The 23,747-nt window shown below is 37.9% G+C and overlaps 1 protein-coding gene across 2 annotated transcripts in view; it reads left to right on the top strand.

Moving 5' to 3' along the window:
* The window catches only part of ABCD3 (ATP binding cassette subfamily D member 3), an 83,374-nt gene extending 69,563 nt beyond the window's left edge, over positions 1-13,811 (top strand). Inside the window, exons 20-23 of one of the 2 annotated variants that reach the window (XM_079902285.1) lie at positions 313-432; positions 6,960-7,064; positions 10,016-10,072; positions 12,226-13,811. In XM_079902285.1, the coding sequence (XP_079758411.1) occupies positions 313-432; positions 6,960-7,064; positions 10,016-10,072; positions 12,226-12,303 (360 nt within the window). In that variant the 3' untranslated portion in view covers positions 12,304-13,811. Of the gene's footprint in view, positions 1-312; positions 433-1,610; positions 2,762-6,959; positions 7,065-10,015; positions 10,073-12,225 lie in introns of those variants that run through there. The other variant, XM_079902286.1, reaches the window with a different exon arrangement.
* Positions 13,812-23,747: the final 9,936 nt, after the last annotated feature.

A 23,747-nucleotide genomic window follows, 5' to 3' on the forward strand; every position in this document is an offset into this window, starting at 1 on the left:
ATTTTGCTTAAATATGACTTGTTGAATGTTTAACCTTGTCTTTACACTATTGTTTGTTTTCTCATTGCCCTTGTCCTTTAATTATGTACAATAGTATTATTTTCTTTATGCCTCTAGATATATTTTGTCAAAATTAGTATAAATAGGAAGTAAAGAGTTTGTTTACCTTTGTGCCACATTCTTTTGTGAAATGTGCCTTTTTTAGTGATACTGACAATAGTATTATAGTCCTTCTAGTTTAAAAAATAAAGCAAGATAGAGAATATTGGTTTATATTAAGCATGATTTCATCTTTAATCATTTTGCTGAAAGGTACTGAAGGAATACTTAGACAATGTCCAGCTGGGTCATATCCTTGAACGTGAAGGAGGCTGGGACAGTGTTCAGGATTGGATGGATGTACTCAGTGGTGGAGAAAAGCAAAGAATGGCAGTAAGTGTGCTCTGAAAACACTGCACAGCAATGCAGCTGGTTGCATAAAGTCACTCTTAGAATCCAGCATTTTGGTAATCAAGGCATACAGTTTTGTTTTAATCTTTTTATTTAGCAATTATTATAGTGTGGTTTAGTTTATATGATAATAGAAGTATAGCTTGCATGTAAATTTGGAATTCTGAAAAATTCAAAAATATTCCTATGAAAGGAAAAGATGCAGATCCAATTATATACCGTTAATCCGTTTTTCCAAAAGTTTGGGGAACTTTGTAGCACATAGGTCCTGGTTGGGTTATGAGATCCCTTTCAGTATTTTTTCCCTATAGACACCTCTCTGTCTTAGCCTGTTCTCTCTAAAGTAGCTGAAGGTATTAGAGATGTTAATTTTATTATCATTTTATTCTTTATTCTGTTCTTGTCCTTCCCCTCTATCATTATATTTATCCTTGTTTCAGGGCTCAGTATCTACTACCTAAAGTTATTTAGAATTTTAAAATTTTCCTAATATAAAGAAACATTTCAAAGCAATTATTTTATGATCAACTAAAGTTATCTCAATCAAACATGACTACAAAATGTGACATATTAAGAGTGATTCTTTGAGTACTCTGTAAAGGGGGATAACTTCTATTTTTTTATTTTATTTTTGTAATTAATTAATTAATTTTTGGCTGCGTTGGGTCTTCATTGGTGCACGTGGACTTTCTCTAGTTGCGGCGAGCAGGGGCTGCTCTTTGTTGTGGTGCGCAGGCTTCTCGTTGAATTGGCTTCTCTCATTGTGGAGCACGGGCTCTAGGCGCGTGGGCTTCAGTAGTTGTGGTGCACGGGCTTAGTTGCTCCACGGCATGTGGGAATCTTCTCAGACCAGGGATTGAACCCGTGTCCCCCGCATTGGCAGGCGGATTCTTAACCACTGCGCCACCAGGGAAGTCGCAAGGGGGATAACTTTTAGGGAGTCATTTTCTAACTAGACATACCATAATTTGAGCAGATCCAGAGGAATTTTTTGGTGAGGGAGTGTTATAACCTTGTGGAAATTAGAGAAAACTGTAGCCAAGGAAGGATAGCAGCAGAATGGACTTATTTCAGAATTGCTTACTGTTTATCTTCAGGTTATATTCTACCTTTTGGTTACCTCCTATTCCATGATTGTTTTGCATGTTGTTTTTCTCCAGGTCATACCCATTCTATATGAACTTAATATCAACTTAATATTGTGATTTGTCTGGCTAGTGAGATTAATCTAGAGTGATGAATGAATCATAAACGAAAAAGGAGATATCAGCCATACTCAAAGAGGAAATTGGGCTGAAGGCATGAAAATTTAAAGTGATTGAGCATTTCTGGAATCAGTTTAGAAGATGCCTATAGAAATAACTGCAATTCAAGAAAACTAATTTACATTCCTATGCTATGACTTCAAAGAAAATGGAAGGATAAGGCAAGATTCACAAGTGGACACAATGGAGACTCAGAAAGAAAAATAAATCTGCTTAAACGAAGGAATTCTATATGTTTGGTATAAATGTTACACAGAGGGTAGTTTTTATTAGAAGATACACAATTTAAGGGTATGCCTAGAGGTGTGAGAGGTTATTTTGGAAGAATAGGGAGTGGGGGAAGGAACCCTGTAAAGCTAGATGAACCATGATAGAGCTGGGAAATGGGGAGAGCTCACCTGTAACACGGTTGCATGGCCAAGCCCTTGACAGGGTGTGTTCTGTATAGGCCAGTATTTGGAGAATTGAATGTGAAGTTTAAAAGAGAGCATATTGTTTTGCTACTTTAGAAGGGTTTGGAGGAAGATAGAAAAGGCTAATGCAATAAATATTAACATGGCTGAAGTTGGGTGGAGAATGTATGTGTATTCATTTTATTGTTCTTTCATTTTTTTGGTAGGATTAAAATTTTCAAAGTAAAAAGTTGATGGGAAGAGAAGACATAATTTTTATAAATTATAAAAACCTATAATTTATAAATTATAAAAATTATAGTTTTTAGGAAGAACAGACTTGAGAGGTTTAACCAAAACAGTGAATCTATGAGTGAACGTTGGTATAAAACAGATGAACCAAAGGAAGTCTTAGGTAAGAAGAATCAGGATTTGAATTTGAGGGAATGGAATAAAACTACTGAATAAAGGGAGATCTGGTGAACACATTTCTAAAAGTCCCTTGAAAAATATCAACATAAATATAGGGGGAAATATTCCATTATTTTAACAGCAAAAAAATTAATTATGGTATGCTTGCCACAGAGTTTAGGATTAGCTAAGAATCTATTCTGTGCAAGGCACTTAGCTAGGTGCCTGCCTTTATAATCTAGTTAGGAGAGCCAGATATGCTCCTTTAATTGTGACACCAGGCAGGCAGTCTTCAGTGATAGTTACAAAGAAAATGCACTAGAATATTGATGAGGGAAAGATTGGTTTGGGATGGCAGGTCCCATTTAATTCTCTCAAGAGCCCCTGTGAAGTAAGGTACAGATGAGGGAAAGACTTGGAGAACTTAGCAGCTTACTGATACCAAACAGCTGCTGCATGGCAGAACTGACTGAGATCCACGTGCAGGTGAGTCTGACCCCAGAACTCTTGTTCTTAACCAGTACATTACAGTATATGGCCTTCAATATGCAGGTGAACTGTCTGACCAGTTCTCTTCTCTCACTGTGCCTTGAAGTCTCAAGTGACATGTCTTTTTCCCCCATTGTACCCATTTGTGTCCAGCCATCAGCTAGTCCAACCCTGGTCCAAACATCAGCCAGGGTTGCTCCACCTAATATCATAAATTGGGCTGTCTTATTTCTCTGACCCATAGTTTTCTTTTCTACTCTTCTGTTCTTGCTCTTCCTCTTTAGTGATGGTTTCTTTATATTGAATTATGAAAAAGTATATATGATAGAAAAGTTGGAATGTTTATAAAAGTGTAAAGAAAGGCCCAAAACACCTTACCAGACATACCACTGTCATAAGATTTTTAGTGTTTTTTTAAATTCATTTTTGTAATTCTTTTTCTTTTACCTAATTGGCAGCTGTCCCCGTTCTTCAGACTCACTGAGGTCTCTCTAATATTGACCCATTCCTTCTCTATAATTGATCAGTTCCCTTCTGACTACCTTCTTTCCTGTCCAGCACAGACTTAACAATCCAGGGCCTAGAACATAGGAGGTACACAGGAGATATTTCTTAAAGGAATGAACAAATGATCCCTTCCCCTTAACTTCCTTTCCCACTTTCTGTTTTCTCATACTATTTAAACACCAATCCAAGAGCATTTGTTTGCCTTGGCGTCTCTGTACATTGGCTTCTGAGCACCGCTGGGAAAAAAATCAGAGAATAAGATGGATTGGTGGCACTGCACTTCCATGGTTTCCAGTCTTACAGGGATTCACAGCATGGCTTGGCAATCCTATTACTGATTTTTGTCCCTCTGTCTCATTTTTCAGGCTTTCTACCCCATTACTTTCTCCACCACTCTCAGCAGAATAACTCCTCCTACTTCTTTTTTTTTTTTTTTTTTTTTTTTTGGCGGCACGCGGGCCTCTCACTGTTGTGGCCTCTCCCGTTGCGGAGCACAGGCTCCAGACGCGCAGGCTTAGCGGCCATGGCTCACGGGCCTAGCCGCTCCGCGGCATGTGGGATCTTCCCGGACCGGGGCACGAACCTGTCTCCCCTGCATCGGCAGGTGGACTCTCAACCACTGCGCCACCAGGGAAGCCCCCTCCTACTTCTTAAAGAAAAAAGAGATGCTGTTATTTCAGTTACATGACTGCTAATTTTTATTGAGTGCTAAATAGGCGATAGGCAGTATGCCAAGCACTTTACACAGGTTATCTCATTTCATTCTCGCCATAGTCCTGTGAGATGCGAGCTGTGAGTGTCCCATTTCACAAGGGAAATAGAATGTAGAACAGTTAAGTGGCTTGCCAGGCAAAGATATCTAGGAAATGTTAAAGCTGGTGGGGGGTGGGAGTGGCCTGTCATGCTCAGTCAGCAGTATGACTGCAGAGTTCATATACTCCAAAATCTCCTTGTATTGAGAAACCGAGTAGCTGACTGCATAGTGGGAGAGAGAAAAACACACGATGAGACAATTTCCATATAATGTGCTAAGTGTGGTGACGAAGGTATGCAAAGCATTGCATGGGAACACAGAGGAGGAGCATTTGTAGAATGCCTTCAAATAATCACTCCTCTTAATAACTTTGCACTGGGCTGTCCTGACCTCCCTGCTCCCACTCTTAGTGGAGGATATGTCATCCTTCCTCTTGAGAAAGGCTAAATGTCTCCATCTATGTTTTTGGACCCTCCCTCCTCCAACTTTATCACATCCCTCTCCTTCAGTATGCACCCCCTCCGACACCCCCCCCCCATATTTAATCTCTTCTAGTCCTCTTATAGAAAGATATTTTCAGGTCTCTGTGATCTAAAAAGCAAACTCTGCCTTAACCAAAGGTCCCATGTAGCCTATACCTTTCATTCTCTGCACAGCTGAACTTCTTGATGGTCTGTCCTTGCTGCTTCCCCTTCCTCACACCTCTCATAAATAAGATATAAACCCCAAGAAAGCTGTTTTTATGTTTTAGTCATTCATTTATCAAATATTTGAATGTTTCCTATACTACACAGGTGTTGGGTGTACAGTAGTGATTAAAACGGAGTTTCGGCTTTTGTGAATGTTATAGCCTAAGGGGTAGACAAAGAAACAGACAACATACAATTTACAGTATGTGAAGAGCTGCAGAGATGTTACAGAAGGGACCTACTTGGATTGGGGAAAGGGATCAGGGTAGGTTTGTCTGAGAAGGTGACATTAAGCAGAAATTTGAAAGATGCAAGGAGCAGAGTAAGGCGTTTGAGACACAAGGAAAGTGACGTGCTAAGCCTGTAAGACCTGTGACACATTGTGTCCTGGTAGTTGAGAGGAGAGGGTGGCTGGAATGTTGAAGTTAGAGAGTGAGTAGTAATAAGGTTGTGCGGGGCCTTGTAGACCATGGTAAAGAGTTTGAATTTTATTCTAAGTGAAATGGGAAGTTATTGAAGGGTTTTAAGGAGAAGAATGAAATTCTCTGTTACGATTCTGGAAGATCCTCTCTGATTACATGGAGAATGGGTTAAAGAGGTGCAAAAGAGGAAGCAGGAGGCTCTTTGTGGTCGTCCAGGCAGGAGAGGATTATGCTCTGGGCTAAGGACATGATTGTGAGCTGGGGGAAGGTGAGTAGGGTCCACAGGACTGACTTGAATGGACTAAAAATGGGGGGGAGGGGAAGGGAGGAGGAGAAAGGAAAGATCAAGGAGGACTCACAGCTTTCTAGCTTGAGCAGCTTGTTTGATAGCTTCATTTCTGAAATGTTCAAGATGGGGTGGGGGAAATGGATGAATGGATTTAAGGGAAAAATCTAGAAAATCCGTTGAGTTTTAGATTTTTGAAGTCTTTGAGTCCTGTAAGATATCCAAATAGAAAGATCAAATAGGAATTTTTATGTATTAGTTTGGAAATCAGAAGAGAAGTATGGGTGAGGGAGATATATCGAGAGTTTACAAATGTAAATAATATTTGAAATCATGAAATTTGATGAGATCACTCAGAGAGAAACAACATAGGAAAAAGCGGAGAGGACCTAGGAATTAACCCTCAGGGACCCCAACATTTAATGGTCAAGTGAAAGAGAAAATGCTGGAAAAGAAACTGAGAAAACAGCATAAGAAATGGAAAGAAACTTAAAACCATGATTTCACTTTCTCAAGAAGGAGGGACTGGTCACCTGCATTGAATGTTGCAGAGAAGATAAATTGGGCAAGGATAGAAAGTGTCCATGGTCATGCAACATGGAGATCACTGTTAAGAGCAGATGACAATTTGGAGTATCTGTTAGACAAAGGATCAGAATAAATAATTCCCAGAAAATAAGCTACATATGGAAAATAAACAGCAAAATGTTCAGCATTACTGCTAATCAAAGAGATGTAAGCTATAATAACCTTGATGTTAATTTTCACTTATAAAATTAGCACAGCCTTTTAAAAATGAGCATGCCCAGTACTGACCACAGGGATATATACAACAGGTGCACTCAAACATTGTTGGTGGGAATATTAATTGGCAACATAATATTGACATTACTTTAGCAACAAAATGTTTAAAAATAGTCAGTTTTTGCATAAGTCATCTATAGTCTGAATTCTAAGATTTCATCAAAAAGTGTACCCTCTGACTTTTAGAGAGCTTTCTTTAATACTAGTTTAAAACTCAACTTCATCTCCCATCAGTCTTAAAAGTTTTTGCTTTACTCTTAACAATATTTCCCATGTGTTACATTTTTCCCTTTGTTCAGGACGATAATAAAAACAATCAGGTTTCTTTATATTGTTTTTGCTTCTGAGAAGTAGATTTTTTGAGTTAGAATAATTTTCATCTTTGCTTTAGAAGACTGTAAATGAGTATTCAATTTAAAGTAAATCTACTTTTGCATATTAATTTTAGCTCTCTAAATGATTGTACAGAATATTTCTTTTTATGCTTCAGATGGCAAGATTATTTTATCATAAGCCCCAGTTTGCCATTTTGGATGAATGCACAAGTGCAGTTAGTGTGGATGTGGAAGACTACATTTACAGTCATTGTCGAAAGGTAAGTGTGATAAATTCTCAGTCCCCCCTTTCAGTTTACTCTGTGTCCAACCAAATATCTACCCAAAGAGAAGATTCCAAGTTATAAAGTGACAAAATTACTATCATAGGATGATATCTTGCTTTAATATTTTAAACTGATAATTAATAGATATGAGTAAAAAAAATTATCAGTGAATTCTGAATATAATTCTTTTTAGCCGTGTATTAGATATAAAATAAGTGTTTACATTTATTTTCCTTTTAACTCATTCTCTATACTCAGAGTTAGTAAACTGATATTTTCTTAATTTGTTCCATCAACTTTACCTAAATATCATTTGTTTTTTTATAAAGAAAATTCAAAAAATAAAAAAAAATTTTAATTAAAAAAATTTAATAGTAATTATTTGGCAACTTTTAATTTATCCATTTTTTTCTCTGGCCTGGCCAGTATTTTACCAAGGCTTCTTTTAGTAGCCTTTTCTGAGGCTGTCTACATTGGTTCCATTCTTTAAGTAATTATCCAGTAATCTCAGTTTTTTTGTTTGTTTTTTTTTCCTGTGAGGAATTGTCACCATCATCTATACTTGTGTTGGATTTTGAGAACAAGAGCAGTGTATCCTAACTGTTTTTTAGAGTTTCAGTGTAAGCAAATGAAGTACAGGGGTCTTTTAACATTTTGTAACTGCTCTTTGGGAGTTCACAATAAATATAAAAAGTCACGATGCATATATACAGGATCAATTCCTTCTGCTCAAAGTGTGGTTGGTCACAGCTCAGCAGCGGCAGCATCGCCTCGGAGCTTGTTAGAAATGCGGTCTCAAGCCCTACTACTAAATCAGAGCCTGCATTTTAACAAAACCCCCAGATGATTCAAATGCACATTAAAGTTTGAGAAGAATTGGCATAATGAAGAAGGAATAAATTTGCTACGTTCATCTTTTAGGAAGATTTTATAGCTACTGATTTTATTTCTTTAATGGTTTTCTGTTCTTAATCAGTTTTAGTCATTTATAATTTTTTATCCATTTGTCCATACATATTTTCAGATTTATAGGCATTAGAGGTGTTTGTGGAATCTCTTACACATAGAACCACGTAGTCTCTACTTGATTAGTGATTTAGAGGCACTTTGCTGGTAATTTTGTCCATGCAGTTTCCTCTTATATCTAGCTGTAGGCTGCAAGTTCCCACAAAGGATGCAATTCTCCTATGTATAGATTCCACTTAAAAGAAAAAAATTCTTATGGAGCCCCCAGTTGATAAATTGTATTACTATAATGGCACTTGAATATGGATAAGCATGAAATGAAGTATGAACTTAAACTTAAAACTCATTTACAAAAGCTACAAAACCAATATAAACTTATAAAACAGATAAAACTTTAAAACACAGTTTCAAAACTGCAGCGTTAGAGAGACCTATGATACTGTTTTGCTGAAACTAAACCACTCGTTTAGGTTTAATCTGAGGTCCAAAAATAATAGGAGGTCCAGATCTTATGTTTTGAATTTTGCTTACGTATTTTGACTTAAGTAATTCTATTGTAAGAATGCCTTCATTCAGTTGAGATCTAATCCAGTTATTTTAGAGTTGTAAGAGAAAGAATATCTGAAGTGAGCTTTCAAAAATCAGATATGTGTTGCACCATCGAAATATATGTTTTATTAATAACGGACCGTATACTTGTCATGCAGTTCCTAACCTGTTTGAAAACCTTTCCCATGGCAGCCAAACTTATGATACATTAAAAGTTTTAAATGATACCACTTTAAGTCACCACTTGGTGCCAACAGAAGTGTAAACACAAACTTGGGCACTTAAATCTCATGATAGAAGTGATAAGAAGAACATACTCAAAATTCTTTTTAATTATCAAAATGAAGATAAAAATTGGAACTCATGGTGGAGATTTCCTGGCTACCCTAGCATGTATCTCAGCCTCGAGAGATCCATTTTGAGAAACACTGATCTAGAGCAAGGTTTCTCAATCTCAGCACTGTTGACATTGTGGATTGGATGACTCTTAGTTGTGGGAGGCTGTCCTCTGTTTGTAGGATGTTTGGCGGCATTTCTGACCTCTACTCATTAGACTTCTGTAGCACTCTCAGTTGCAACAATCAAAAAGACCTTGCCAAATGTCCCCTATGGGACAAAATCCCCTGCCTCCCCTCCCTGGTTGAGAATCACTGATCCAGAGCAACTAGCTGTATCTCTTAGTGTTGTTTTGAAAATTTGAAGAACAATCTATAAATCCTAATTCACAGTCTGAAATCCAGTAAGCTTGTAAAACCAAAAGATTTTTCATTATTTTGTAGCAAGCTTACTGGGTAGCCAGACCTGGCCTGAACTAACAGAAGACTTTTAAGCTCTTATTTATCTCACTGAATGTTCATGTCCATATGTGTTGTTGCAGAAACATTGATGTGTTTGATTTCAGAATTCTGCCTCAGAACCCTCTGGGGGTGGTAAATACTACTTTTCCAAAGTCTGAATTCTAGGACATTCCAAAATAAGGGTTTCCAATAAAAGATTATGACCCTGTATTTGAAAAACAAATTTGCTGTAGGCAGTACTATATTGATTTAATTTTCCTGTTTTTGACTTTTTGCTGCTTTTACCACCTTTATTCTCTTTTCATATATTTTTTACAATAAAATACAAAATGTGCTAGGATATATATTTCCTGCCCAAAACAAAATAATACACTTAATTAAGCTAGTACCTATTAGTTTAGTTTTTTTTTCTTTAAGATTCTGTTGATACTTGTTAGTTTTTATTATGCGGTCAATGGCCTGTACTTTGCATTACCTTAAACATTTGGCATCAGTTACAGTTCTTTCTCTTTGGCATTGATTTTTAACTATAGCTACTGAAGACAGTCATCTTAACAGCTTAAATTATATAGACTAGTTTAATTTGTGACTTTGTGTTCTTGATATAAACCTAAATCATTTTCCTTGTATTAGGTTGGCATTACCCTCTTCACTGTGTCACATAGAAAGTCTCTTTGGAAACACCATGAGGTTTGTATTTCTTATTGAATGGTATAGTGAGAGTTTATTTTCATATATGAATTCAGGTGATTATGGTTTTAGATTTCTTGGTGTATATTCCCTTATAAATATATAACTTAAGGGAAAAAGGTGATTCTAATTCATTTTTATAAAACAGGATTTTCATAAATATTATTGTAGTTGTTAATTTTGAAAGCTACAATATATGTAAACAGTCCCTTGTTATATATGATAACCACCAGTTAGTGGTTCTCCAGTTTTATAAATGACTGTTGTATAATAACTGACTAAAATGTGCATAATCTTATCACAACTATGGCCAAACAAACTTTTTCTTACCATTCTGTATTGACAGAAGGAGAAAGTTTTAAGAAGGATCAGGTAGCAAAAAGTTTAGAGACAGTTTTAGTAGAGATCAGGACTACAAGGAGGAAACTGTATAATGTCAGCTATATTTGTCATCACACTGTAATAAACAGAATTCATTAGGTGGTCACTATAATTTACAAAGATATTACAGTGAGGTTTACATAGGTACAGGTGCTCCAGCAGTGCCATAGTGCCATTCTCAGTGTGGGAGTTCTCTTCAACTCTTAATGTAAAATAATCAAACCCTAAAAATAAACCCAGCTTAGTTCCTCTTCTTTTTTCTTTTCTTTTTTCTTTTCTTTTCTTTTCCCTTCCTTTCTCCCTCCCTCCCTCCCTCCCTCCCTCCCTCCCTCCCTTCCTCCCTTCCTTCCTTCCTTCCTTCCTTCCTTCCTTCCTTCCTTCCTTCCTCTCTCCCCCCCCTTCCTTCCTTCCATCCTTTCTTTCTTTCTCCCTTCCCTCTTCTCTTCTTTCCTTTTTTTCCTACCTAAATGATACAGAAAGGGTTGAGAAAAATTGGAACATGGTAAGGGTGTTTTGTCCCATAAAATACATACCTGATTGATTATCTTTTTAACCAGATACTGGGCTAAGTGTCATGAGGGATACAGAGTACTGTCCTTACACTCAAGAACCTTATGGTTTAGATGATAGTGTATAAATGGTTAAATGAAGAGCGTGGGATTTGAAGTCAGAAAACCTGGGTTCAGGCATCACTGTTTCTGGCATTAATTGCTTCCTTCGTATAATAAAGTATTGATCCTTGCCTAATTGTCTCATAGATTACCGTGAGGATCAAAGAGGTAGCCTGTATGAAAGTTCTTAATAAACCGTAATGAAGTTCTATATAGCTGTTGACTTTTAAAGATACTTTTATTATCTTAATGACATATTATAATTTGCCCATTTTCATGAATTGAATGAAAAACTAAATAACTAGAAATCAAAGCAGTTTAAAATATACCCAAGCCTTTGTGTTTTCTCAGAAGTTCATAAACATTACAGCCATAGGACAGTGAAAGGACTTGGGTTTCCCCTTTCCTCTTCTCCTGGAGGTGTATAGACAGTTATCAAAATAACCGTCAGGCCATTGATCATGTGAAGGAGGGGTAACACAAAGAACTGCAATGTTAAAGAGTCCAGAATAGCTTAAAAATAACAATATAGAAAATGGAAAAACAAAAGTCTTTTCTGTAAACAAAAAGCCACTAAATAAAACGGAAAGCTTTGTAACTGCTGTCCTAAGCATCTTCATAGGATGAAATATTTGAGCTCACTCTCTAGTTCTCATCCTCCTCTGCTAAGTCAAAGAACAAATGAACAAAAAGCCTTAAGTTAGAGGTTCTGAGCTGATCTGGGAAACCAGCTAAAGTAAGTATTTTAGAGGCTGTCCTATACGACAGGCTTGCACTTAGTGCCCTTGCACCTCTGTAGATCAGATTGTTGGTTGTGGAGTGCTAGAAGCTTTCTAATTTGTGGGATGCTTACAGATTTGGTTCCTTTAAAATAATAAGGAAAAAATAATAATAAGGAAGTCTGGTGTTTTAGTTCTCTTAATGGAAAGTACTATATCCACTACAAGCAGTTGTATATTGTGGCTCCTTTTAAAGAGAGCGGACATCTTCTTTTAGTCTTTCCTTGGAAAATGGTATGCATTTCTGAGTATAAACTTTTGAAGATTTTAGTGGCTTAAAAATAATTATTTTCAATCATTTTCTCGTATAATAAGCTCTACATAAATTCCTGACAAAAAGGAGATTCTCAGTTATTGATTTTTTCCCCCTTCTTTCCCATAGTACTACCTGCATATGGATGGCAGAGGCAATTATGAATTCAAACAGATAACAGAAGATACAGTTGAGTTTGGCTCTTAGAATCCAGAGAACTGTATTGAACCAGCTTCAATGAACTAATTACACAATACAATTAGAAATACAAAGTACATTGTAAAATAAAGTTGAGCTTGTTTTTTTAAACAAAACAACAAATTAACTAGATATAAAATAATCACGAATAAGTTGTTGAAACATTTAATATTATATAGGATATTGCTAATTGTGTATATGTTGGTTTAATTATTAATATGTACTAAGAATGTCCTTATTCTTGTGGTTAAAAACCTGCCTAAATTAAATTGGGCTTAAATCAGTGTAACCTGATTCATCCTGGGATGTAAACCATTTGAAGTCAGCTACTTTGACTTTTATGGCTCTATCTTTTCCTTCAATGAAGAACCCTATTTAAAACTAGGGTCATCACTTGTCCTGTTCTAACAAGATAGTCTTGAGTTTCATTTTCTTGTGCCCCATGATAGTGGGAAACAAACAAATCATAGTGTATTATCAAAATGTACATCTTGGCATAATGGCCTTTATTACCCTGTGGCAGATGTCTTTAGCTGCCACAGTTATACTCATTCCTTGCTTATGTCTTGGGGTACATTTGAATCCAGGAAAGCCATTTGGATTTTCTTTGGCGAAATAATAAATGTGCCACTCGCAATCTTCATTATTGAGTTGTTTTGAGGGTTATTTGTGGTGATGCAACAAAAGTATATGTGCAGTCTTGCTTACAGGGGATGGTTACTGTGTTTCACACCTAATCTTCTCAGTGATGGGATATGAAAACACAAAGTCCTTACATGTCAAGCTCAAGGTCTTATAAGATTTTTAGAATTTTTAAAGAATTGGATGGATTTGTATATGTTAGGAGCCCATTCATTAGAAGTGTGGTGGTTACATGGTGTTAAACTCCAGATGAGCCATAGGAATGTACTACATGAAGTAAAGCACTGAGTATGCAATGTTATCACTGTCTTTGACTGTGATTTTATGTTTAAAAAATATGTTATAAAATTATGCACATGAATGAATTATGTTTCCTAAGGCACTGGTTTATCTCTGTGACTCTTTAATAACTTTTTTGTATTTGGGTCATTATGTTGAACTATATCCTAAGAGAAATCAGTTTCATCTCACCAGACCACCATTAATGACTATGTGTATTATTTGCACAGGGAGAACTGAAATTGAGTATTATCAATAAGCTAGATATGAAATCAGTTTTATCAAACTGGGATTCAGAAAGGGGCTTTTTATATTCTTGTCTCTGCATAACTGGTTTGGGTTTTTTTTTTTGCAGAATTAACTATAAGAATCACTGATTACCAAAGTTAAAACTTGATGTACTGATTCCATAATACATAACATTCAGTTTTTACCACTTCTCTTTAGCAAACTTGTATACTTACTTATTTTCTGTTCAGATTAAAAAAGAATCAGATATCCTATACAACCTTTGCTTGTTCTTTTTATTCTGGTATATAAATCCTAGGTAGTTCATACAGAGTTATACAGTCTTGACTTGAAAAATACAAAAATAAACATTCAGAAAGCCCTTTTAGCATCCAGTATCTAATTTTTAAAAATTTTTGTCAAATGTGGTTTTAATGGAATGAATTTCTTCTTTAGAAAAGCCAGGAAAAAACCTTCAGTGTACTTCACAAATGCTACCAAATAGACAGGAGACCTTAAAAGATAGTATCAGTCCTGGGAAACATTTTATGGCATAGGGGAAGTTTCAGATTTTCAGATTTCTAGGTTATCGTAAGCCTACTAATAGAAGTATTTTCCTAGCTGCCTCCTTATTTCTCTGTAATGAATTCTTTTTTTTTTTTTTTTTTTTTTTGCTGTATGCGGGCCTCTCACTGTTGTGGCCTCTCCCGTTGCGGAGCACAGGCTCCGGACGCGCAGGCTCAGCGGCCATGGCTCACGGGCCTAGCCTCTCCGCGGCATGTGGGATCTTCCCGGACCGAGGCACGAACCCGTGTCCCCTGCATTGGCAGGCGGACTCTCAACCACTGCGCCACCAGGGAAGCCCTGTAATGAATTCTTGCAATCAAAAAAATTTTTTTGTTTTTGTTTTCTTTATTTTTTCTTCCATTTTTAATTTAACAAATGTTAAAGTGCCTCACCATATGAGGTATAAAGAAAGATCCCTTTCCTGGAGAATCAAAGTATACATTAACTTGTTGGTTCTAGGAAGGCTTGCAGTAAAGGAATCCAGTGTTTCCAGAACGTGATTGACCATGGAACATCTTTTCCCATATAATTCCTGTTAGTATCGTTCATAGACTGAACTGGGAAATGGCAGTTTAATCTGAAGAATAAACTGAAGATAAGGACTTTCATCCATGAGCAACACACTGCATATCAAATGTATCATACCAAGCTTCTACTTTTTCTATGAGAAAATAGGGATGCAGACACCTAGGGTTGTATGCTATGCACTAATAGAATAAATGTATCTGGGGTTTGCCTCTATAAGGGAGGCAAAAGTTCTACCCTCTTTGGGTTTTTGACTGGGCCTAAGAATTAAATTGACGTAAGACAGATTAACAGGACAAAAACATACACATTTATTTAATATAAGTTTTATGTGACACGGGAGTCCTCGAAAGGAAATAAAGCCCCAAAGAAGTGGCAAAACCTGAGGCTACAAAGCTGAACAAACAAGCAATTGTGGAAAATAACTATGTGGAGAGGCTAAAAGAGGTAAGAATTATTTTAATAAGTTTTGTATAGAATTCTCTCAGCCTCAACATCCTGTCCTTGATAACAGTGTTATTCTCCTTCGGGTATAGTGAGGACATATTCCATATGGGGGTTTTATCGCCTATTTTAAGGAAGAAAAAGGGGAGAGTCAGAGTGCCCTTCCTGCACCTGCTGTTTAAGTGCCTGTAGCTCAAACTATTCCTTATGCCAAAGTGGCATATTTTGGGATGACAAATCCTACCACCCTTCACCTCTTCCCCCTCCACCCCTTAATGATTAGCATTTGGCTTAAAACTGTGGTGATATTATAGCATCTATCATTTCCTTATATAATTTTTTAACTTTTAAATTTGGTGTTTAAAACCATAGTTTGCCTAAAAGCAGAGTGAGTTTTCTCCTATCAGATGGGACTTTAGCATTGTTAGTTGTAGGACGCTGTTTACATTTTTACCTCCATCAGTAATTTTTCTTTTGTGAAGAGTTGAAATGCTCTGACCTATAAATGTATGCATGCCACTTAAAAAAATCTAGTACCAGAAATTCATAAATAACAGTCCCTCCCCACACCTTAAGGGCAATCTCTCTCTCTCTTTTTTTGTTTTAAATTGGAGTATAATCGCTTTACAATGCTGAGGTCGTTTCTGCTGTTCAGTGGGGCAACCATTTTTAACCTGTAACTGTTTTATGGTGGTTTATTTATTTATTTATTTATTTATTTTTTGCGGTACGTGGGCCTCTCACTGTTGTGGCCTCTCCCGTTGCTGAGCACAGGCTCCGGACGCGCAAGCTCAGCGGCCATGGCTCACGGGCCCAGCCGCTCCGTGGCATGTGGGATCTTCGCGGACCAGGGCACGAACCCGTGTCCCCTGCATCGGCAGGCGGACTCTCAGCCACTGCGCCACCAGGGAAGCCCTGGTGGTTTTATTTTTAAGCAGTGTATTATATAGCTACTTCTTACTTTTTCAGTTCTAGGCATCCCCTGCTGCCCATATTCCAGCCACAGCCAATATATTTATTGCAATATAATACATAAGCAGAAAGGCCCACAAATCTTACGCTCATTGGATTTTTAGAAAGTGTTCATGTGCATTACCACCCCCCAGATCAAGAAATAGGACGTTGTCACGCCTCCGGACCTCCTTCATGTCTTCTTCCAATCGTTAGCCCATAAAAGCCACTTTATCCTGACTTATAAATTAGGTTGCCTGTTTGTGAACTTCATATGTAATTGGATACCCTTTGTGTACTCCCTTCAGAGTACAGGTACTTTGCATCCTGAGGTAGGTTTATTTTTAGGTATTTTATTCTTTTTAATGCGATGGTAAATGGGAGTGTTTCCTTCATTTCTGTTTCTGATCTTTCATTGTTAATATATAGAAGTGCAACAGATTTCTGTGTATTCGTTTTGTATCGTGCAACTTTATCATAATTCATTGATGAGCTCTAGTAGTTTTCTGGTAGCATCTTTGGGATTCTCTATGTATAGTATTATGTCATCTACAAACAGTGAGAGTTTTACTTCTTTTTCAGTTTGTATTCCTTTTATTTATTTCTCTTCTCTGATTGTCATGGCTAGGACTTCCAAAACTATGTTGAATAAACGTGTCCTGTTCCTGATCTTGGAGGAAATGCTTTCAGCTTTTTACCATTGAGTATGATGTTAGCTATGGGTTTGTCATAGATGGCCTTTATTATGTTGAGGTAGGTTCCCTCTATGCCCACTTTCTGGGGAGTTTTTATCATAAGTGGGTGTTGAATTTTGTCAAAAGCTTTTTCTGCATGTATTGAGATGATCATATGGTTTTTATTCTTCAATGTGTTAATGTGGTGTATCACACTGATTGATTTGCAGATATTGAAAAGTCCTTGTATCCCTGGAATAAATCCCACTTGATCATGGTATATGAACCTTTTAATGTATTGTTGGATTCAGTTACTAGTATTTTGTTGAGAATTTTTGTGTCTATGTTCATTAATGATATTGGCTCTAATTTTCTTTTTTAGGCATATCTTTATCTGGTTTTGTTTTCAGGATGATGGGAGCCTCATGGAATGAGTTTGGGAGTGTTCCTTCCTCTGCAATTTTTTGGAATAGTTTCAGAAGGGTAGGTGTTAACTTTCTCTAAATGTTAGTTAGTGTTTGCCTGTGAAACTGTGTGGTCCTGGACTTTTGTTTGTTGGGAGTTTTAAAATCACAGTTTCAATTTCAGTACTTGTGATTGGCCTGTTCATATTTTCTGTTTCTTTATGGTTCAGTCTTGGAAGAATGTACCTTTCTAAGAATTTGTCCATTTCTTCTAGGTTATCCATTTTATTGGCATATAGTTGCTTGTACTAGTCTCTTATGATCCTTTGTATTTCTGTGGTGTCAGTTGTAACTTCTCCTTTTTCATTTCTAATTTTAGTGGTTTGAACCCTCTCCCTTTTTTTCTTGATGTGTCTGGCTAAATGTTTATCAATTTTGTTTGTCTTTTCAAAGAACAGCTTTTAGTTTCATTTATCTTTTCTGTTGTTTTCTTCATCTCTAATTCATTTATTTCTGTTCTGATCTTTATGATTTCTTTCCTTCTACTAACTTTGGGTTTTGTTTGTTCTTCTTTCTCTAGTTGTTGCAGGTGTAAGGCTAGGTTGTTTGAGATTTTTCTTGTTTCCTGAGATACGCTTGTATTGCTATATATTGAATACTTCCCTCTTAGAACTGCTTTTGCTGCGTCCCATAGGTTTTGGATCATCATATTTTCATTTTCACTTGTCTCTAGGTATTTTTTTGATTTCCTCTGATTTCTTCAGTGATCCATTGGTTATTTGGTAGCGTATGGTTTGGCCTCCACATGTTTGTGTTCTTTACAGTTTTTTACTTGTAGTTGATTTCTCTTTTTTTTTTAATTTATTATATTTTATTTTTGGCTGTGTTGAGTCTTCGTTGCTGCGCATGGGCTTTCTCTAGTTGTGGCCAGTGGGGGCTACTCTTCGTTGCGGTGTGCGTGCTTCTCATTGCGGTGGCTTCTCTTTGTTGTGGAGCACAGGCTCTAGGCACGCGGGCTTCAGTAGTTGTGGTGCACAGGCTTGGTTGCTCCATGGCATGTGGGATCTTCCTGCACGAGGACTTGAAGTTGATTTCTAATCTCATAGTGTTGTGGTTGGAAAAGATGCGTGATATGATTTCAGTTTTCTTAAATTTACCAAGGCTTGCTTTGTGGCCCAGCATGTGATCTATTTTGGAGAATGTTCCATGTGCACTTGAGAAGAAAGTGTATTCTGCTGCTTTCAGGTGGAATGCTCTGTAAATATCAATTAAGTCCATCTGGTCTGATGTGTCATTTAAGGCCTGTGTTCCCTTATTGATTTTCTGTCTGGACGGTCTGTCCATTGATGTAAGTGGGTTGTTAAAATCCCGCACTACTATTGTGTTTCTGTTGATTTCTCCTTTTATGGCTGTTAACATTTGCCTTATATATTAACGTGCTCCTTTGTTGGGTGCATACATATTTACAGTTGTTACATATTCTTGGATTGATCCCTTGATCATTATGTAGTGTCCTTCTTTGTCTCTTGTAACAGTCTTTATTTTAAAGTCTATTTTGTCTGATACGAGTGTTGCTACTCCAGCTTTCTTTTGATTTCCAATTGCATGGAATACCTTTTTCCATCCCCTCACTTTCAGTCTGCATGTGTCCCTTGATCTGAAGTGGGTCCTTGTAGATAACATATATATGGGTCTTGTTTTTGTATCCATTCAGCCAGTCTGTCTTTTGGTTGGAGTATTTAATCCATTTACATTTAAGGTAATTATTGATATGTATGTTCTTATTGTCATGTTGTTAATTGTTTTGAATTTGTTTTTGTAGGTCTTTTTTCTTCTCTTCCTCTTTTGTTCTCTTGTGTTTTGATGACCACTTTTAGTGTAGTGTTTGGGTTGCTTTTTTTTTTAATTTAATTTAATTTTTTTGCTTTTTCTTTTTTGTGTGTATATGTATTGTAGAATTTTGGTTTGCAGTTACCATGAGGTTTTGATATAGCAGTCCATATATATATATACACACACAGACACACACACAAACACAAGATTGTTTTAAGTTGCTGGTCTCTTAATTTCAAATGCATTTCCAATATCCTACATTTGTACTCTCCTCACGATTGCTGCTTTTGATATATTTGTGTGTGGATGATTCCTATCTTTACTATATGTTTACCTTTACTGGTGAGCTTTCCTATTCGTAATTTTCTTGTTTCTAGCTGTGGCCTTTTCTTTTCCACTTAGAGAAGTTCTTTTAGCATTGGTTGTAAAGCTGGTTTGGTGGTACTGACTTATCTTTTGCTTGTCTGTAAAGCTTTTGATTTCTCTGTTGAATCTGAATGAGAGCCTTGCTGGGTAGAGTATTCTTGATTGTAGGTTTTTCTCTTTCATCACTTTATGTTGTGCCACTTCCTTCTGGCCTGCAGAGTTTCTGTTGAAAAACCAGCTGACAGCCCTGTGGGGATTCCCTTGTATGTTATTTGTTGCTTTTCCCTTGTTGCTTTTAATATTTTCTCTGTGCCTTTAATTTTTATCGGTTTGATTACTATGTGTCTCAGCATGTTCCTCCTTGGGTTTATCCTGTATGGGACTCTGCACTTCCTGGACTTGGGTGACTGTTTCTTTGCCCATGTTAAGGAAGTTTTCAGCTATTATCTCAGGCCCTTTCAGATATTTTCTCAGGCCCTTTCTCTCTCTCTTCTCCTTCTGGGACCCCTATAATGTGAATGTCAGTGTGTTTAATGTCCCAGAAGTCTCTTAAACTGTCCTCAATTCTTTTTTCTTTATTCTGTTCCATGACAGTGAATTCCACCATTTCTGTCTTCGAGGTCACTTATCTGTTCTTCTGCCTCATTCTGCTATTGATTCCTTTTAGTGTATTTTTCATTTCAGTTATTGTATTTGTTCAACTCTGTTCTTTATAACATCTAGCTCTTTGTTAAACATTTCTTGTATCTTCCTGGTCTGTACCTCCATTCTTTTTCTGAGATCTTGTGTCATCTTTACTATCATTACTCTGAATTCTTTTTTTGAGTAGATTGCCTGTCTCCACTTCACTTAGTTATTCTTCTGGGGTTTTATCTGATTCCTTCAGCATATTCCTCTGCCATCTCATTTTGCGTAACTTTCCGTGTTTGTGATCTCCGTTCCACAGGCTGCAGGGTTGTAGGTCCTCTTGCTTCTGGTGTCTTCCCCCTGGTGGGTGAGGCTGGTCTAGAGACTTGTGCAGGCTTCCTAGTGGGAGGACTGTTGCTTGCCCACTGGTGGGTGGAGCTGGGTCTTGACCCTCTGGTGGGCAGGGCTACGTCAAGGGTTGTGTTTAGAGGTGGCTGTGCGCTCAGGAAGACTTAAGGCAGCCTGTCTGCTGATGGGTGGGGCTGTGTTGCCACCCTGTTGGTTGTTTGGCCTGAGGTGTCACAACACTGGAGCCTACGGGCTGTTGGGTGGGGCCAGGTCTTGGTGTCAGAATGGCAGCCTCCAGGAGACCTTACGCCAATGAGTAATCCCCCAGTACCTCTGCCACCAGTGTCCTTGTCCCCACAGTGGGCCACAGCCACCCCCCGCCTCCCAAGAGACTCTCCAAGAGCAGCAGGTGGGTCTGGCCCAGCCTCCTATGAAGTCACTGCTTTTTCCCTGGGTCCCAGTGCACATGAGACCTTGTGTGCACCCTCCACAAGTGGAGTTTTTGTTTTCCCCAGTCCTGTGGAGTTCCTGCCATCAAGCCCCGCTGGCCTTCAAAGCCAAAAGCTCTGGGGGCTCCTCCTCCTGATGCCAGATCCCCAGGCTGGGGAGCCGGACATGGGGCTCAGAACTCTCACTCCTGTGGGAGAACCTCTGTGATACAATTACTTTCCAGTTTGTGGGTCACCCACCCAGCAGGTATGGGATTTGATTATATCACACATACGCCCTCCTACTGTCTTGCTGTGGCTTCTTCTTTGTCTTTGGACATAGAATATCTTTTTTTGGTAGGTTCCAGTCTTTTTTGTTGATGGTTGTTCAGCAGATACTTGTGATTTCGGTGTTTTCATGAGAGGAGGTGAGCTCAAGTCCTTCTACTCTATCATCTTGTCCCAGAATCCAAAGTAGACGTTTAAGATAATGAGCATTTCTAAAAATTAAAAAGGTCATTTCATGATGATAAAAGGTTGATCCACCAGTAGTGGGGGAAAAAAAAAAACCCCACATAAATATTGAACACAATTAACCAACTTGACCTAATTAACATGTGTACCCAGCAACTGCAGAATTCACCCAACGTGATAGATCCCTCTATTTATTTAAGACTTCTTGAATTTCTGTCAGTAATATTTTGTTGTTTTCTGTGTAGAGGTCTTGCACATCTTCATTGCTAGGCATTTGATGTTTGTTGATTCTAGTATATTTTCTACTTGTTAATTTTTGTAAATTGACCTTTGTGACAGATTGTATTTTCCGAGGATGCTCCCAACCCCACATGCTCTTTACAGTGTGGTATGAACATCCTCCAAAGAGAAGTGAGGTTTATAATCCCATCCCTTGAACCTGTGAACTTCGTAACTTCTTGTGGTAAGTCAGGGGCTTGGGTGTTGATCAAGGAGGAGACAAGATAAACTTTAAACACATAAACATTATTTGGATGGCAGTTGGACAGGATTGCATGAGAGAGGAAGTCCTTCAACACGTGAGAACTGACAGAACTTAAGAAAATATTAGTTCCAGAGATGGTGGCGTGAGACCACCGCCTATAAGTGGAATAGGACAAGGGGACTCCCAGGGGCAACAGGGAAATCAGAGAGGGGCTCATGTGTCTAGGTGATGTCCCTCAGCAGCAGTTGCTCTGAAGGACAAGCAGTGGTTTGGGGTCTTACAGCTATAGGATTGTCTAATCTATGGTTAGCAGATGTTCAATACAATTTCATTGTATGTAAAGTAGGTAGGCTCTAAGCGGCTAAAATTATGGTTTGGGACAATATTTAAAGCAGTCGATGTGTGAGGATTTGAGTTTGTCACAGGCGGGCTTTTAGCTAATGATCCTAGCCTGCTTTACAATGTTGTGTTAGTTTCTGCTGTACAGCAAAGCGAGTTATACACATATCCATTAGAAATTTAAATTTTAAACATAAATTAATTGGCCAAACTATTTAGCCAAAGATATTTTGCCAAATGGCTTTGAATTTGGGATGCTTAAGGCAGTACAAAACTCCAAGCGTTTTCAAACACATATTTATTTTTGGCATCATCCTATGTCCAAGACATTGTTTTGTGATCAAGCCTTCCGTCTTCCTGGAACACTTCTCACACTTTCTCCTCTCCCTTTCCTCCATCTGCCTGGTTAACTGTGTCCTTCAGCTGAGGTTTTAGGTAGCCCTTCCAAGTTAGTTGGCCCCACATGAGTTCCCAAAGCACCCTATACTTCCCCTATCATAATGATTACGTTCTATTATCATTATTGTTTGACATTTTACCCTGCAAATACATGAGCTCCACAAGAGCTGAGATTATACCTGTTGTATTTTATAAAATCCAAAATGCCTGGCACATACTAGGTGCTTAATATTAGAATAAATGAATGAATTCAAATGCATAAGCATGGTTCTTGCCAGAAAAATTACCATCTAGAAAGGGGCCATAACAGGTAAAGATCTGTACAATACTAAGGGTGGTAAGAAAGAATTGTGAGAATGCAGTAAGGAGGTAGGAAGAGTGCACTGGGAATATGGGAGAGGAAAGCTCCTGGGTGAGATCCAGGAATTATTATCCAGTCTTGAAGGATGGGTAGGTAGAAGCAGGGCACATGAATCAGTGAGATTGAGGCAGGAAAGCTTTTGGTCTTTAGAAAACTGTGGATTAAAGCAGAGGTCCTCAGAGTATTGTCTTAGTGAATGTGTGGTATTTACAGTATGATCATGGCTCTGCTTTTACTTTTGGCATGGATTAATAACTTGCTAAAATTGAAGTTTAATAAATGGCAACTTCTTGTCAAGGCTGTGCAGTTCTATCCATTGGTGAGGTGTCTCTTCCCCTTCTCCACCTCACTTCCCCTACCCTGCCTTTGTGAAATCAGAAGAGTGGGCTAAATGATTGGGGAAAGCACAGAGCTTCAATGTGCATATAAATCACCTGGAAAATGCAGATTCTGGTTCAGTAGGTCGGGGGAGGGTCCGAGAATTTCCATCTCTAACTACCTCTCAAGTGATGCTCAAACGCTGTCCCAAGACCACACTTTAAGTAGCAGGATCTGGGGTGGAGCTCTAGCTGTGGACTAAAGAGACCATCACAGGTGGAGTTGCAGCAACTTGGAGGAGGTTCTCTGGTTCAGTGATTCTGGCCACTCCCCCCACCATGTTCCTTCATTCTTAATCATTTACAGGTGTTTTGGGTTTTATTTACTATTCCTTTGCTTTTGCAATCCAGTTCTTGAATTCTGGTTAAGTTGCGATCCTCCTCAGGAACTGAAGGTGGCACCGCAATCTTAGTCATTAAAGGACACTTCCACCCTAAATGCCGTTATGCAGAGGAAAAGCATTTTCCTGCCCCTCTGAATGTTTCTTATTCTCTGGCCTGATACATGCTTAGAGAAGACAAGTTTCTTTGCAGATGGAGCATAGTTTTCCAGGGATTTTTGAAAATCAGGCTGGATTAAGATTATGTCAAAACCTTTTTTCTTAAAGCTTTTTTAGAACCCTGTTTTAAATGTTTATTAAATTTTGTATATTCAAGATGAATTGCAATTTCTGTTACAAAATTCCTGGATTGTTTTGAAGTA

The sequence above is a fragment of the Stenella coeruleoalba genome (assembly GCF_951394435.1).
Source record: "Stenella coeruleoalba genome assembly, chromosome: 1".
Taxonomy (NCBI): domain Eukaryota; kingdom Metazoa; phylum Chordata; class Mammalia; order Artiodactyla; family Delphinidae; genus Stenella; species Stenella coeruleoalba.